This window comes from Theileria equi, chromosome 3, assembly GCF_000342415.1.
Source record: "Theileria equi strain WA chromosome 3, complete sequence".
Taxonomy (NCBI): Eukaryota; Apicomplexa; class Aconoidasida; order Piroplasmida; family Theileriidae; genus Theileria; species Theileria equi.
Window position 1 is genome coordinate 601503 of NC_021367.1, and position 16509 is coordinate 618011.

General features: G+C 42.4%; 6 protein-coding genes across 6 annotated transcripts; 2 read left to right on the plus strand and 4 right to left on the minus strand.

Moving 5' to 3' along the window:
- Window positions 1-52: 52 nt before the first annotated feature.
- On the plus strand, window positions 53-1945 carry BEWA_003000 (hypothetical protein; the record flags this gene model as incomplete). The annotated part of the gene is made up of 1 exon (XM_004830501.1): window positions 53-1945. One exon carries the CDS (start codon window positions 53-55, stop codon window positions 1943-1945), a length of 1893 nt encoding a protein of 630 aa, XP_004830558.1.
- A 63-nt stretch (window positions 1946-2008) lies between these two features.
- BEWA_003010 (hypothetical protein) lies at window positions 2009-3655 on the minus strand. Its single transcript, XM_004830502.1, has one exon. It carries the CDS (start codon window positions 3407-3409, stop codon window positions 2084-2086), a length of 1326 nt encoding a protein of 441 aa, XP_004830559.1. The 5' UTR covers window positions 3410-3655; the 3' UTR covers window positions 2009-2083.
- A 1258-nt stretch (window positions 3656-4913) lies between these two features.
- On the plus strand, window positions 4914-5585 carry BEWA_003020 (hypothetical protein; the record flags this gene model as incomplete). The annotated part of the gene is made up of 1 exon (XM_004830503.1): window positions 4914-5585. The coding sequence occupies one exon, from the start codon at window positions 4914-4916 to the stop codon at window positions 5583-5585; it is 672 nt and encodes a 223-aa protein (XP_004830560.1).
- Window positions 5586-6794: 1209 nt separating this feature from the next.
- Window positions 6795-7769, minus strand: BEWA_003030 (hypothetical protein; the record flags this gene model as incomplete). The annotated part of the gene is made up of 1 exon (XM_004830504.1): window positions 6795-7769. The coding sequence occupies one exon, from the start codon at window positions 7767-7769 to the stop codon at window positions 6795-6797; it is 975 nt and encodes a 324-aa protein (XP_004830561.1).
- Window positions 7770-8522: 753 nt separating this feature from the next.
- On the minus strand, window positions 8523-9226 carry BEWA_003040 (signal peptide-containing protein). Its single transcript, XM_004830505.1, has one exon. The coding sequence runs from the start codon at window positions 9138-9140 to the stop codon at window positions 8580-8582; it is 561 nt and encodes a 186-aa protein (XP_004830562.1). The 5' UTR covers window positions 9141-9226; the 3' UTR covers window positions 8523-8579.
- Window positions 9227-9473: 247 nt separating this feature from the next.
- BEWA_003050 (adaptin, epsilon, putative) lies at window positions 9474-16485 on the minus strand (the record flags this gene model as incomplete). Its single annotated transcript, XM_004830506.1, has 5 exons — window positions 16173-16485; window positions 10692-11760; window positions 10289-10639; window positions 9794-10251; window positions 9474-9724 (listed from the first exon to the last, which is right to left on the minus strand). The coding sequence occupies exons 2-5, from the start codon at window positions 11450-11452 to the stop codon at window positions 9474-9476; spliced, it is 1821 nt and encodes a 606-aa protein (XP_004830563.1). The 5' UTR covers window positions 11453-11760; window positions 16173-16485.
- Window positions 16486-16509: the final 24 nt, after the last annotated feature.

Below are 16509 nucleotides of genomic sequence, written 5' to 3' on the forward strand. Positions count from 1 at the left end.
TACTCATGGATCTCAGAGTTTTGAAGGAGCATGCTCTATATGAACATGGAGGATGAGTGGCAGAGTGGTCTATGAACTTAGTTTACGGATAAAGAGAAAATGTGGAGAGAGTGGAAAGGGATGTAAATGCCCAGGTACTAACAAACCTGGCGGCCTAAACGCCAAAAGAGAGGTTAATCCAGAGTCTGTAGTTGGTTTTGTTTCCTATACTCATTACAGTAAAGAGGAATTCAGGCTACTCAAAGATCTGGGCGGAGGTGAGGAACTAGATGTTGGTGTTGGCCACCAAGAGATTAAAAACGTTACAGAAGTTTCGGTATACTACTGGGACCAAGATAATGATTGCAGGACTCCACTCCTTCTAAAAATCACTAAACAGGATCATCCACAAACGGTATATTACAAAAGGTATAAGAATGATGAACCAGAAGCTGAGAATAAACCAAAGGTCTGGAAATACTATTACAACCCTACTAGCATATCCTTACAAGCCCTATTAGACGAAAGAAATCTAGGCCGAAACAATGTCTTCCCCCTTTACCTTGATAATCCAGATAAACCTTTTGACTTGGAATCAAATGCTACAAAGAAGGTAAAAGTAGAATCCGTCGGAGGAGGTGATTCACAAACTCTTCCTGGAACCAACTATACTGTCAAAGAGTACAAGCTCAATCTCCAAAGGGGTACTAGGTTTTCTATGGCACTATTTAATAAGAATAGAGTTGATGGTGTAAAGATTCCTGAGGGTGAAACTACTAATTTTAGGCTCTACTTTTCAGGTAGATCAACAGTGCCTGTTGCACTTGAGTTCAAACTGCAGAATGGAAATTCCAGATTACTTTACAGTACAAATACAACTGGTACTCAGTGGCAAGAGCATGGTAGTGGCAATGACAGATCCTATGATAATTATGGAAGTCAATCCACAGAGATTATTAATAAGTTAGACGGCTTTACTTGCGAAAACCACAATAGTGTAACCATCAATCTTACAGAAGGTGTAAATGGAAATTATTCATCATATTGTTGTGGTAAGCATGAAAAGGAAGCTAAGAAGGGTAAGGATGGCGAAGCTAAGGTCAGAGTTGATCAAGTACCGGTTCGTTGTAAAGAACATAATCACACCTCAAGTTCCATTAAAGCCTATAAACATACCATTACTGGTATTAATTATAAACTAGCTGATATAAGGTACGAGAGTGGTAGAACCAGGAAAAGTGTAAAATTTACAACACAACAATTTCCTCTTCCCAACGTAAAAGCTGTTTATGCTTTCTACTGTTCTGAGAACCCAGTGCTCATATATGTTGACTCATCTCAAGATGGTGTTACTGGATGGTACCAGAATGGTGGTAATAGTGATAATAACAGTGAACAGTGGACAAAAGTCCCGGATAACCTCAACAACATAGCGCCAGAGAAGTTTGGAGACCTTACCTGTAATCAGTGGAGTGATCTTAAAAAAGGACTCAACAAACGTGGTACAAACTTGGAACAATGCTCTAAAGAGACTGTTGAACAACTAAAACAATCGCAAGAACTACGTAGTGGAGATTCTGGAGAACTAGGACAAAAACTTGAGGGACTAGAAGAACGTTCTGAAAAGGAACAAAAACTAGAATCTGAAGAAGGAGCTGAAGCTGAGGTAGAAGAGGAAGGTAATGATCCTGCTGGTCTTACTGGACCTGTTGGTAGAGATGGTCCACCTGTTAAAAAGGATGAAGGTGGAGCTATTGGATCTGCTGGTAAAGAACCTGGTCTAGCTAGTGAAGGTACTCTACCTGGAGATGGTGCTAGTGGTACTACTTCTAGATCTGCTACTGTTCTTCCTCCTGGAGCTCCTTCTGAACCTCCTGGTCATCAACTTCTTACTGCTAAAGATACTTCTGCTGGATCATCTGCCCTTTGGGACGGACCATCTACTAGGTTACCTTGTCTGTTGTAGTTTCTTAATGCATTTGTATATGCTAAATGTGTATAGTAAACTGCTTTACACGTTACATTCCAGATACTGGATTAAAACAGAACGACGGGTAGTCGAATACAACTACATTAAAACAATCTTGCGAAACATGAAATTAAATCAGAAAATGATCTGCTCTGTGATATTGGAAAGTGATGAAGACAACGCCGAGAGTGCATATTCCAGTGCAATGGCAACATCGTTGATAGTGTTGTCCATTTCTAGAATTTCGTCGGCGACAATCTTGTTTCCATGAGCATCCGCCTGTCGGTTATAGTATTCCAAAATAGGGTTGCACCCATTTAGTCCTCTTCCATAGATGCGGCCATTCAAAAAACATGTGACTACAGTGATGAAAAATATGACTTCAGGAGCCCTCACGAACTCATAACTATTGTTACAGCTTACCCATAGAGTAAATGAGCATGTTGTAAGGACTAAAACACTAATGAGATGTAAGTGTGTATCCCTTGAGAACAAGAACCCGGTGTGTGTCTGCGAGTCTCTCTTGTTACTTGGATCAATCGTCTCGTTAACCTTGGAGGCAGATATGATGCCAATAAAATCACAAAAAGTAAAAGTGAGTGAAATTAAAAGTTTTGCAGTGTGTGAAATCTTAAAGACGAACGGAATGAAGCAAGGAAAGAAGAAGATCCTAACAAAGTTCGCCACTGCCGAGAGTAGGAATCTTGGGTAATAATACCGAATGTGAATTAAAGCCTTTAAAAATCTCCTAAACCTAGACCATTTGTAAGTTATGGGTGGATTTTCCGTTTCGTCTGAGGCGTATTTAATGTATAGGAATGTGGCCCATCCAACTCCAACAAATGTCACGACCATCTGGGAAATGAGACATAGCACCAAGCAGAGCCTCATCTTGAACATGTTTCCCATACCAATGGCATTCTCTAAAACGTACTGAATGTATCCTATGGCAATGTTTGCCGCTGGGTATCCGGCAAAAACCAATGCAATCGTGGAGTTTAAAAAGAGTTGAGAAATGACAAATGTGCATGACTGTATGATAAAACCCTCTAGCATCCCGTGAAGCGCGTAAACCACAATAAAGGAGTTACGAGCAGTGATTCCATTGCCATAGATTCCAATAAGAACCAGCGAGAGCTGAACCGGAACGAGTGTCCATCCATAAACCAGTAGGGACTTGAAGTTCAGATTGAGGAAGAACAAGGCAATCAGAAACGATATGAACCCCGAGAAGAAAAATGCGAAATTGCATTTGTTGGCAAAGTTCGCGCAGTTGAACACATTCTCAGTAATGAGACTAGAGTTGAGATTTGTCGCCGAAGCGAACCCAATCAGTACGAATAGATACTTGTGGTACTCGTTGATCCTCCTTTTGAGTTCCATATCCTTGCCCTTCTCTGTGGTGGGCAGGACCTTTGGCCTAGGAACGGCCCGTCGGCTTCTCCACGAGGAGAACAACATGAGTACAACAAACTACGATTAATAAAATCCTGACTTAGCCAACTACGTTCAGCAAGCCTTAAATAAAGCCAAAATATGGTACATGTAGAATCATTTTCTCCGTAGCCTCCATCACGTCGAACCCACGCCAAGTCACAAACAAATGGCCAATCCTCCAGTATTCCCAAGATTCTCCATCATAATCGTAACACTCACAAAGTATGCAGAGCCCGAATGCTCCCGAGAATATACGAGCGGCTCAACCTTAAAAAATACAGAGAATGGAGAGGTGGGACAACAGCCCCACTGAGGAATTTTCCTGCTGAAGAAAGAGGGGCGGGGCTGCTCCGGCAGTTTGGTCTTCAGGCTCCTGCCCCTTTCCGTACTGTGCTCTTTGTACGAGGGATTTCCGGTAAATTCCAGAGTATTGGGTTGTGTAGATCAACCCTCCGCCATCGCCCGTCTATGGCGACCTTCTGCCATTTTCTGGTCGTCTAGATGTGTTTAATCACTCTTTATACCCTTATAATACCAATATAATTGACATGTGTGCTCATGGAATGAGGAATCGCGGGTTTTACCCGGGGGCTCCGCCGGCCCTTCCAGGCCATAAATTGCTGGAGTTTCTCAATAAATGTGAGATGTTTCTCTAATAACAATCTAAATATGAGCTCTAAGAGCTTGTGGTCGAAAAGTTTTGGCTCGGAACAAGAGTTTAGAGAGCGTCCAGTTGCTCCCCTCTTAAATTCTGCCGGAATCGATTAACCTGCCGATTTTGCCCTCAGTATACACCTTTAACGCCATACTCATGACACACATACTCCAAGAGAACCTGAGCTTCTTCTTGTGGTCCTCTTCTTTACCATCTTTCCACTGCTTACCATCATGGTATCTGTAAACCTTTGCTCTCTCCGGTGATATCTACAGGCGTACTTGGACAGATGTAGAGACGATAACAAGCCAGTAATGCTCTATAAGATATGAATTAATGGTGCATACTCTCAGAATGGACCAAAAAAGGGACGAAAATGACCCCTCAGAGCTTCAATCTATTCTTGCAAAAGTACCTTTACCCTTTGATTGTTGCCAAGAATCCATCACTTGTGTCCTCTTTGAGGCTAGTATTTATGTGAATTAGATAATGACCATGTCACTATCTCCTCCACTTGATCCAGAATTCAGTTTGATGGTTTTGTATTCCGGTGGATCTCTCCGACGGTAAAGCAGTTGATATGTTACAACTGTATCAATATGTAGATATTACTCCGTTATGAGAGTACTGCCGAAAGCCACGCCATTATTCTTGGTGCCTTGAGCACTTCCAGCGTGTATGCATTCGAGAATTCTTGGCATCATTACGATAATGCCAAGGGTAACCCATGGGCTTGCAGGTCACTCTTAAGTATACTCACCGTTACAAAGGACCCTCTGTAAAGCAAAGTCGTAATACCTGGTATACGGATACATAGTTTGTATTCTGGGACGATCCGTAAACATAAACATGCAATAGAGTACTTTGATTACCATGTTCAACCTAATAAAAAGAAAGAAAATAAAAGGATATGTGATGCAGGAGACAGTTACTGACGGTACAAACGAACTTAGGATCGATACTGCTGTTAAGACGGACGCCAGGATATCGAAGAATAGACCCGATATCCAACTCTACGACAGGAGAAATAAAAGGATATTTATAGTCGAAGTCGGAATCACGTGTCCAACTAAGGTTTCAGATACGGAATCTTATAAGCAAAGGAAATACGATGTCCTTGCAAAAGAATTATGCTGCATCCATAATATGCCAGCATGCACCGTTCCAATAGTATATTCTTGGGATGGATTAGTTACAAAATACCACGCGAAGCACCTAGAGAAAATAGCTTTGCCCACAAAAATCAGAGCCTACATGCAGACTAGAGTACTACGTACCACCTTCGATTCGGTAACTCACGATCGAAGAAGAGGAGTTGAAGAAAGAGCTCCAGAAGAAAAACTGGAAGACATCCTCGAAAGGTTCCTCGGAAACCTCGACAAAGAGGAAGAAGTGGAAAACTGGCTCGAATTCTCTCGCGACCAAGTAATAAGGATTAGGAATATAATAAAACGTCGGAGAACCGCTGCTTCTAGAAGGTCTGAAGGCCCCCAAAACCTAGGGAACACAACAGTTCGTAGGATCTGCAAGGGTAATGTAGAATAATCTACACCTAGGGCAGATTAATTAGTTTGATCACCATCAAAGATGTACTCGGAATAGAGAGCTGTCTTCCTGGGTATGACAAAGCCATGGCTGGAGAGTATAGAAAGAAATATCTCTTTATAGACACTATAGCTTCTGAAAACACATCGAGTTTTGTGACCATCATAGACATAAATGTGAACGCAGCCACGAGTAGAAGGGATGCATAGGAGAAGATGACCATTAACATACAAGATATAATGTACCTCATCAGATCAGCTACAGGACGGACGCTCTCCTAGCATATAGATTCAGGTAACAGGGGATTCTGATAGAAAAGGCAAGGTTCCCATACGTGCCATTTCTTGATGTAGGAGTCGTCTTGCACAGCCAATACGCGTCGATTGAATATTCCGCATGGATAATTTGCCATGATTACAAAATAACTCATCTAAACGTATATACAAAACTTTCATTATTTTATTAAAATGTTAAATCTTCACTTTTAATGTGTGAAGATGCATGACTACCACAAACAAAAGAAATTACATGTCAAGAGACCTTTTAAACAGGAAAACCGAGTAGACAGTGTGTCAGACCAAACATGATAAATACCTTTGGGAAGACGTCGGTTAACACAAGGTCCGAAACGATCAATCCAAAAATGTTCAAATACCCTGAAAAGAGTAACTCCACCAATGATCCAGTTTAAAACTGAACCAAACATAAGATTCAAAGATAATCCAGACACAAACTACATCCACTCACCCGGAACTCGAACACTGAGACTCCAGACATGGAAATCTGCGTTACCTGAGGACAATCCAACACATTCCAAGTGGAATGATGGGGAAAAGGTCCTTGAACTCAAGAGGAACCTGAACCCAAAGCCCTGGAGGAAAGGAACAAGATATGGATGCCCCAGAAAACCAAAGACCGGAGGACAAAGTTCCCAAAAGGAAACGATCCAGCCTGGGGTAAAGGCAAAACATCCCCTGGGAACAGAAAACACAGACTAGAACAGGGTCCAATCGCATTCCAAAAGCGAAAGCTTAAAGACACCACCAATAAAGCTGTCTAGAGTAAACAAGATACAAAGATCCAGTTTGAAGGTGAGCATGGACATAGGCAAGGGTCCAAGATACCCAAAATAAAGCGACAATCCATAAACTATGCATCGATTCCATGAAAATAGAAATCCTGGAAAAATTAGAGCCTTTGCTCAATTTACTATTCTTCATCCGAAAAGACAATTTCATCATCGTCATAATCCAAAAGGGCTTCATTGGCCTTCTTTCTTTGTTCTTCCTCCTCCATTTCCTTTTCAACTTCGCTTCTGTACTTTTCCAGAGCTTCGACATCAAGGTCTACATGAAGCGAGTTTTTGATGATTTCAAAGCAGGCATCAGTGCACTTTTCTCCTTCAAAGTCTTCCAACCGGAGGACCTGGAGTATATAGCTAATATCTCTCGTTTTCATGAGTTCCTTTTGGAAGGTTGTGAAGAAGGCGATTCCGTACTGGAACAGGTAAACATCGCCCTTTTTTAAAATGTAACGGATATAGTCAATGACACATGGGAAGATTAGCACGTGTATATTCAATCCAATGAACCACTTTGATACAAACGCCTCTGGAACAATGAGCGGTTCCAAGTGTGAGTGCAACTCTGGGTTCTTGTCCCTTAGAAACCTCATGAGCACTCTGGCATCCCGAACGTAGTTTTTGGGGGCGGACGAAAAGTACCCCCTTAGAAAATTTGTGTTTAAAGCCTTGATAACGGTGACCAGTTCGGAGGGCATCAGATAGATGAGGAGAAACGCAATGACAAATCCTTCACCTTGGTGGTAGTCTCCAATGTAAGAGTAGATTAAAGAGAGTGTGTTGCGGAGAGTGGCCTTGTTCTCCTCGTCCTTGAACGTCCTTTCAGCGTCGAGCTCAAAGATCCTGAGGGTCTCTGGAGGCACCTCGTGAGGACCGCGAGGAAGAGCCTCAATTTCGAGGTTCTCGAAAGCCTGAGCCAGAAGGTCCAGGGGATCAGCTCCGGCATCCTTTGGTGTGTCCTTGAGCGATAGTTTGGAGAGCCAAAGGATGTCTCTGGCCCTTCGGTACATCATGTAGAGTCCGCCCTCGGAGTCCAGACCGCTGCGATTGAAGAGGCAGGAGGACTTTTCCTTCTCCCAGAAACCTTCACTTTTTAGCAACATTGTGCGATAAATGCGTCGAGTCGGGGCAAGTTTGCGTGTTTCACGCAGCTAATGTACAATCGCGAGTTTATAAAATGCCTGCACACTCCACGGAGTAATTACAGGCCCTGGCAAACATACTCTTCTGAAATGTGAGCTGAAAGGCCGGGGACAGCCAGCGGTAAGCTATAGGGTACTTTGGGTTATTGGGAATCCTCATAACCGGCTCTCCATTTGGCCGATTTACGCACACCTGAGAACTACGCACGGGACAAACGACTTAAGGAACAGTGAATGTTTAATTTTGCGCCTTTGGGCCGTTTTTGACCGCGAAAAGGTCGGATTCGGCCCACCGTCGCTTCGTGAGGGAGGCGCTCCCGCGAGGGGCAGTTTCGGCGACTCCAAAGGCGCATCTGGAGCCCCCAAACGCCGGGGTTCGAGGAGGTGTGGGCCCTTTTGAGAGTACATGGACAATCGCACAAATGCACCGGTGACAAATTGAAATACTGATACGACAGTAGACTACGTTTATACCCGCAAATTTCGCGGAGCGTCCCTTTCCGGGATACAGTGTTACCCTTTGGTTCCAAAGCTTGCACGACCACGCCCCTTTGACATGCAAGCAGGCGTCCCCGGCAAGTGTCTTGGAATTTGCCACGACCGGGACCCGCAATTTTGTCTCTTTGAAGGCTGAGTGATGAAAAATTAAAAGCCGCATTTACGTGGAGAACTTTGTCATTCTCGTGACTGCAGAGACCGTCCTCCTTAAACCTTGAAAATTTCCGAGAGCGTAGATTAAATCGTCTGCGTGTGTCGACGATGGCATGACCCTTATAGGTACTTGTTCAGAGAAGACAATTCTCCCATGCGCCTGAATCTCTCGTTAAATCCCTCCTCCGTTATCGACCTCCATCTTCCATACTCCCTGGAAAAATAAATGGGATCCAACTTGCCCTCACTCTCAATCTCCAAGGTAATAATGTCAGACGTGTAACTCGTCATGAGGAGGACGTAGAGACACTTTTCGTCTCCAAAGGCCTCCCATACTTTCCTGTGGGAATCCACAACTGACTTGATAACGAAGCCATGTTCCGGGGAAAACTTTTGGATAGTCACACCATACTCGCAGTCTGACGTGTTAATGTCCAGGCTTTCAGCATCTGGGTCGCAAATGTTGAGTGTGATTGGAGCCGGCGGTCTGACGGGAGCAGTCTTGGAGATTCTTTCAAATTCTCCATCAATCACCTTACCGTAAAAGTCACCTTCCTCAAAGTACGCTTCATTGTGAAACTCGTAGACATAACTATCAATTCCACGGTACGTTTTCAACGTTCCTGCACAGTAACCAAACTTTAGCGCCAGGAATGCGCAGAAACCAACGAGAATCTTCATCTCACCCTTTCCCAAACCTGTTCCCTTTACTCTATAAACAAATTCTTCACTTGCCAACGATCTCTTATGGAACAATTTCGATTGCCGAGGAAGCGCTCGGTCTTCATGCAGAGCGACCCCATGCCCGTGAAGAAGAAAACCAACCAGAGTTCCAAGAGCATTAAAACTCGAAAATTGTCAATTATTTCCTCCTAAAAGTCTTTTCCTACCAGCATGTTCCATGTTTCCCCGCAAGGCAGTCGCTGAGCTCCACATTGCGTATCTAGCACACAATCCGTACAGTGACTAGTGTTAAAGGTAGACCATTCGTCATGTCTGGAATGTGTACAGGTATCAAGAAAGGCCGCTAAAGAGCGCTCTTGCCATCTCCTGCCTCTTCTTTTGTAGATCATCGCCAACTTCCAGCGATACGTGTTGCGGCCCCGGCGTATACGCAGTCTCCGTATCAGAGATTGCGTGGTCGCTTTCCACGTGTTCTTCAGCCTCGATTGGGTCCTCTGCGACTTCGCTGGGTCGAGTATCGGAGTATCCCGTTGGTCCCCAGACCTTTGGAACGCGATCGCAAATGACCTTTTTCGTGTAATCTGAAAGTTGTAGTCAGGAGCATCAAGTAAACATTGGAGAATACAGAAAAACAGTTTGAAATCTCTTACCTATAGCCTGAGCATTATCGTTATCTTGTGTACCAGAAGTATCCAAGACTCCCTCGTGGTATGCATACATTAGAGAAGGCTCGGTGGCGTACGGCTGGAATTTCAGCCCTGGTACGTAAACATCCATTTCCTCCTCTACTTCTACCTTTGGTCTCTCATACACCCTTGCTCCAGATTCGATACTCTTTGAGACGAAATCCTTCAAGAATCCGAGTTGTAAATCGTAATTTTCGTGGTGCCTAAAGGCTTTCATTGTGTATGCAGAAACGTACATGTCGATCTTGTAGCCCTTGTCTTGCAATACTCTAACTTCCTTGCACCTTTGTGAGATGTTGTTGCAGTTTCTTCCCTCCAACTCCAAGAGTTTCTCCTGAAGTTCATCTGGAATTGTGCAGCCACTGCAAATTAGATTACGAAGTGCCCCCAAAATCCAACATATCGTCAACTGTTCATCCGTGCTAAAATTGACATGTATGGAGTTAGAATGAGACAAACCTGTCCAACAGTTTCTCAAGAATATTCACATAGGCTGAGGGTTCCTGCATAGTTGGTACAAGGTCACCAATTGACCATGAAATGAGCTTTATTACAAGGTCTGGCAAATTGTCCTTTAGACTCAAACTTGACATTTTATCAAGCACAGTTTCTCTAAATTCCTCCTGAGTACACTGCTCCTTCAAAACGTGAATTAGATTATAGAGCACATCTAAATCAACCATATTCGTAGCAACAATCATCAGCTCTACAATCGTGTCCATATACCACTTTGCATCTGGCGCGAACTTTTCTGAAAGAAAGGTTACCTTTTTCACCAAATCCAAACTTTGATATACATCAGTAGAGGTACTAAAAGTTGGTGTAAATATGCGTATAAGGACTAGAGAATATAAAAACTCACCTTATGTGTTTTATAAATTGAGTTACAATAGTATTTACATTTTTTGAATTTGTCATGCGATATAAGAGGTCCAGAGTTCTCCTTTTAATTGTTTCGTCTGGATCCTCCAGACAAGAAACAACAATCATCTGGTTCTCTGCTGCAAATGTGAGATTGAGTTTAACAAGGAGACTCAGGGATGCGATTCCAATGTACCGTAGGTTATTTAGTGAGGAGGTAAGACATCTACCAATGCACATGGAAGCCAGTGATGCGAGAGAATCATTTGGATAAATGAGAGCGATAGTCTTTACGCATTCGTAAAGTATAGCCTGAGAAATGAGATTTCCAGATTGCAAATGTTCCAATGATTGAATGACCTTATGTAGACACTCATAGACCAAATTTGATTGTTTCTCATTTTTGCAGAGTTGACCAAATAGAGATATTATATGAATCTGTATGAACGGAGCTGGCACCTTATGATAGTCGTACTCCGGAGGTAACCTGTGATCACAAATTTGGTTTAAAATCGATACCAAAGGTGATATTATATTTGAGCAATTTTTCCTCTTCAAAACTTCATCAAGCAAATTTAGGGCAGCGCCCATTACACTCGGATTCAAATCACAAATCCCCTTTTGAAGTATGTTTAGAATATTCTCAATGGCATCAGGGTTGTGCATATAAATCCTCCTTACTGCCATAATGGCCTTTTTCCTTACAATTTCATGTTCATCTTCAACACATTGCAGAACTAGGGGTAAAAGTATAGGGATCATCTCATCAGTGAGAAGATTGCAAATGCAGACCAAGGCACAGCCTCTATCTATATGATTCGGACTTTGCAAATCCTAAGTATTACCATTCTATTTTCGTATAGAAAACGTACCTTTTGAATAGTGTTGATTAGAAGAAGCATCAAATCATTTTCAGGTTTTAACAGTAACATGCAAGCAAGATACCCTGTGACTTTGCAAGTTAGATGTTTTTCTTGCGCCATATTAATTGCGTGAATGTGTGCGAAATTTGCCTTGAAACCGAGCATTTCCGTGTATATAGCACGCACAAGATATTCCTTTACTTGAAGCTGTATATTTGTGTGGATGGTTAAAAGGTGTAATGTGTATTTAGAGTGTTTATAGATGTAAGTTTATTGAGAAAAGGAATGGCTCTTGATCCTAGCATTCCAGTATACCAACAAGAGAGGAGTCTAGAGGGGAGAGTCTCTACCACCTACCAAGGGTAGGAGAATGTACTACATTATATCCATAGAGGGAGTATCAGTTAAGTGTTCTTCCTGTAGTACATTACAGACGAGCTATTAGTTTTGCAATTAGAGCAGGACCCTTCCAGATTCCAACGCCAATAGCAGTTCCACTAAGCCCAGTTCCAAAAACACCACCAGCTATTTTACCTGCTTTTGATCCATCACCTTTAGATTTATCCTTTACAGGTCTCTCAAGATTCTCCTTTATCTCCTGAAGTTGAGCGGCAAGAGGAGGGGCACCTGATTTAGTATTTTCTTGTAAATCCGGTTTCCATATAGATGTCTTAGTTTCTCTACTATAATACACATAGTTGTTCCGAGAACCATTACCTCTCGTCTCAAAGCCAACCGTTAGAAGCTTCTTCTCGTCTGTAGGATCTTGCCCCTCATAGTACGCTTTTACATTTTTAACGACTAGATTTTGTGGTATACCTTGTAGAGGGGAACCGTTGTGTTGTAAATTGACTATAAAACCCTTTGCCTTTTCTACGGAATGAGAAAAACTAGTATAGTTCCCATCTATATCCTTTCTTGTAGCCTTAACCTGCTTCTGTTCGCCACCTTCAGAAGTATCCTGATATGTACCACTTCCACCAGTAGTGAGCTGCTTTCCCTCTCCAATATTGATAGTAACCGTTGGCAATATTTTATTTAGAAGCTCCAGGATCTGTCCCTTATCAAATGTATTCTTTGGCTTACCACCAGAGACAGATTGCCAGGTACTAGAGTCCAAGGAGTCTCTTTGGTACCAGGTATTGGATGATAGTGGAAGGTAGATCAAAAGCGGAATTCCTTCAGGCCCGCTTGGATAACGATAGACAAACACACTAGATGTTGCACTAGTAAATGTTATTCCGGATTGTTCCACCCCCTTATTCTTGAATCTGCGAATAAAACCACCATAGATATAATGGAAGTAAGAGGAATAGTTAGGACGATTTGCTGGAAATACTGTTATCCTCTTACCACAACCACCAGGACATTGGTAACTACCCTTCTGTGAAATGTCCATAATGTGAGCTCCATTCCTACAGTTCTCTCTATCGAGGGTCTTCCTGAGAGCACCAGTGGTTACTTGAGGATCAACTTTCCATTTTTTACCCGCTCTACAATCCTTTGTAAGTGTATAATATGTAGAATACGAAATTGACTTAAGTTCCAGTAACAGGGGATTAGTACGACTACTATCACCTTCCCAGAAATAGACATAAGCCTCACTACACAAAGTACCATAAACAGATTGTTCAAAAGGTATGTTCTTACCACCACTCTTTGTGGAAAGGAGTCTTATATTTAGTCCAGTAGTATGCTTGTACTTTTTATAGATTGCATGGACAGTTTCAGTGATAGTGACATTTATTCTAGTATCCTTATTAGCATCTGGAGGTGAACTAGGATCTCCATTGGCATGGTAACTCCCCTCAGTTTGGCTGAGATTTAGTACAACAAGTTCCTTTAGCTGATTGCTGATTTCTTGGAGTCTTGGGAGAAGCTTACCCTCTTGATCAATACTGTAATCAACTTGGCCCCAAGGACTAGAAGTTGAAAAAGGATATGTTCTTGTGTAGTAGTAATACTCATTTGGGAGATGGGTCTTTTCAAGTCCAACTATTAGGGGCAATGCATTAGTGGCATCATATCTTAAATAGTACACCGCTACCCTTTTCTTATAGAGGCCTGCATCAGTTACCTTTATACTACTCTGGTGTACTCCATTGTAATATATGCCACTAATATAACACGATCTACTGAATGTGTGCGTGTATCTCTTGTAACCAGTAAGACCTGAAGGTGAGTCTCTCTTCTCAACTTTTATAATATTACGACAATGATCCTTATAGCGTCCATTAGTGTCAGTTTTAGCAATGTCAATGTCAACCCAGCTACCATTGGTACATGTTTTCCCTGCACCCATCTATCATCCTTCATCTTTATTCAGCAGCATTTCCTAATAGTCTCCTCCATAGTAGTACTCCATTAATGTCTCAACTGGTGTAAGGATGAGGACCATGGATGAATGGTTATAATAGAAGTCCACAAGCGAATCTATGCATACTCAATATGGTACATTCTTTAAAATATCTCCATAGACTCTCAAATCTGTCTAACCCAAGGGTCTGCCTTAAATTTCGTATAGAACTTATATCCCGCAAAACAAGCCAAAGCAGAAGTACCAAGAAAGCCTGTAGGTACTCCTATGGATATGGTTAGATTAGAGTCTAGAGAATCTTCTTGACGTTCAGGACCATGTCCGTGAGAAGAGCCTGGAGTTACATGGCCAAGGCCTGGGTCTTTAAGAGCATAGTGGTGAGCCTCAGTTTTTTCGGGACCAGGAATGACCTCATAGATTTCAACAGGAGGAATAGGGGGAGTCTCGTACCACTCTTCAACTTTAGAGGCATATCCATGTATAGTGTGTTTCATAGTATCGCCATGTTCCTCAACGATAATCCCTGAGCCATATATAACAAAGGGATCAACAGGAGCTCCTTGAACATCTGTGGGTCTAGGAGGAGGTAGTGGAGGTAGAAGAACACTGGGAGCAGGAATAGGATATCCTTGAGAAGAAGTAGGAAGAGGACGTCCAACAGTACCAGAGCCTAGTCCTTCAGCACCACCTCCACTGGGAGTAACAATAAGATGTTTTAGTCTTTCACCATCTATAGCATCTTCAGCCATTTGAGCCACAGGAGTACCTTGTAGGAGAATCTTTGTTTCAGACTCTGTGTCAGGAACCTGGTCAGATAAGTCAGTAGGAGGCTGAGGAACAGGCATATGTTTAAGAACCCCCTCAGTCAGGTAAAGAGCTAAAGCTGATGCATCTAGTCTAAGCTCTACCAACGCCTTTGTTACCGTTTCCAATAGTTTTTCACCAAGGAATCTTCCACTACTACTTCCAGAAGTATCACTATAACCAGCAGAGCTTCCGCCACTTTGAGAGGGTTCAGGCGCAAGAGGAGCAGTGGGAGCAGGAATACCAGGAAGAGCGGCAGGGCCTGGAGTAACAGCAGAAGTAGGTTCTCCAGGTTTAACAGGAGCATAACCCTTACTTTCTGATATATCCTCTTTTTTCCATTCAATACCACCATTCGGATCAGGGTTCCTGGACCACTTAATATTTCCATTCCCACTCTTAATATAGGCTATAATAGGTGTTTCTGTAGATCCAGGGGGCCCTTTCTCAGACTTTTCAAATAAGACCAATACCTCCTTAACATCCAATACTGGGGGTTCTAGTGGACTGTTACCTTCGGAAGTAACACCTTTAAATCCTGTAATTGTAAAGGGATCTCCTCCATATGTGTGCTTCCAAGCGGTATAATGGTCTAAGCTAAATCCTTCATATTTAGAACCATCGTAAGTCTCAACCGTTACCTTACCGGGACATTCTTTCTTCTTACATCCTTCCTTTATACAGTATTGGTTATGATAGCTATCCTTCTGAGAAGCATCTATGATCACTGGTTTGAAAAGGTTGTACTTAAGTTCTTGAAGTGCCTTTTTGAGTTCATCATCTTCAAGTTGTAGACCACCATCTTTTCCAGAAATCCTAGTCCACCTACTATTATCATTATTATTTATATTCCTATCATTTACATAATAAAGTGGTGCATATCCAAGACCAACCTCTAAGATAAGAGGTTTTGTATGCTCCTTGTCCTTTTCCCAGTAATATACTGTGAGATTAGGAGTATCTTCATCAAGTGAAAATGTGTCATTATAGTCACTTTCTCCATCGCTTTTCCATTTAAGAACATTACCGTCATACTTAACCAATTTTGCATCGGCACCGTGTGTATGTGTGTACTTATATTTGGTATATCCTTCAACACCTCCGCCAGTTCCATTTGTGGTAACAGTAATCTTTGTCTCACTACATGCACATTCGTAGCCATTTTTCTTTATGTCTATATCCTTTGAAGCCATTCATTATTGACGTTATCTTATACCTCTTTTAAAACTATGAGATAAATAAGTCTCTCAGTGCGGTAACAGGCTCTGCTATAGTGCGACCAAAGGGAGCAGACTAGTACCTTAGTTACTCCCTCTTCATCCATTCATCCTCCCTCACAAGACGAACTCACTGTATAGCCGTACGGACTACATTTCGTTACCCATGGATACTTCATCTTCCCTATGGCTAAAGCCATTGGTAGACAGCAACTCATTCAGTCGCCAAGAGAGTGACGCCTTTAGCTTAGAAGCTAAGGGAAGATCCACAGACAACCTACCTTGCTTGCATTTTTATCCAAAAAGTTGATTTTTAGTGCCGCAATTTCCTTGAGAACGACTCGTTCCTCTTCTTGCTTTGACCTCGCCTCTCCGATGGCTTTTGTGAATTTGTAAAACTCACGCGAGAGGTGAGGAGCTCCGAAATTCAGCATTTTTATCCCGAAAAACTTTTCCTTTGCGCGCAGCCGACTTTCGGTCTATGGACTCCGCCAACTCTCGGTACAGAGTCGACTCGACGTTTCCAGGGGCGAAATTAGGGGCCAGAATATTAAAAAACGTTAAAGGACAGCGCACATGGCGTCAAAGTCAAGTGTGTGGGAGATCCGGACGACATCC

Bases quoted from the DNA above. Each gene is read 5' to 3' on its own strand.
- BEWA_003010 (XM_004830502.1), bottom strand. From the start codon at position 3,409: ATGTTGTTCTCCTCGTGGAGAAGCCGACGGGCCGTTCCTAGGCCAAAG.
- BEWA_003040 (XM_004830505.1), bottom strand. From the start codon at position 9,140: ATGAAGATTCTCGTTGGTTTCTGCGCATTCCTGGCGCTAAAGTTTGGT.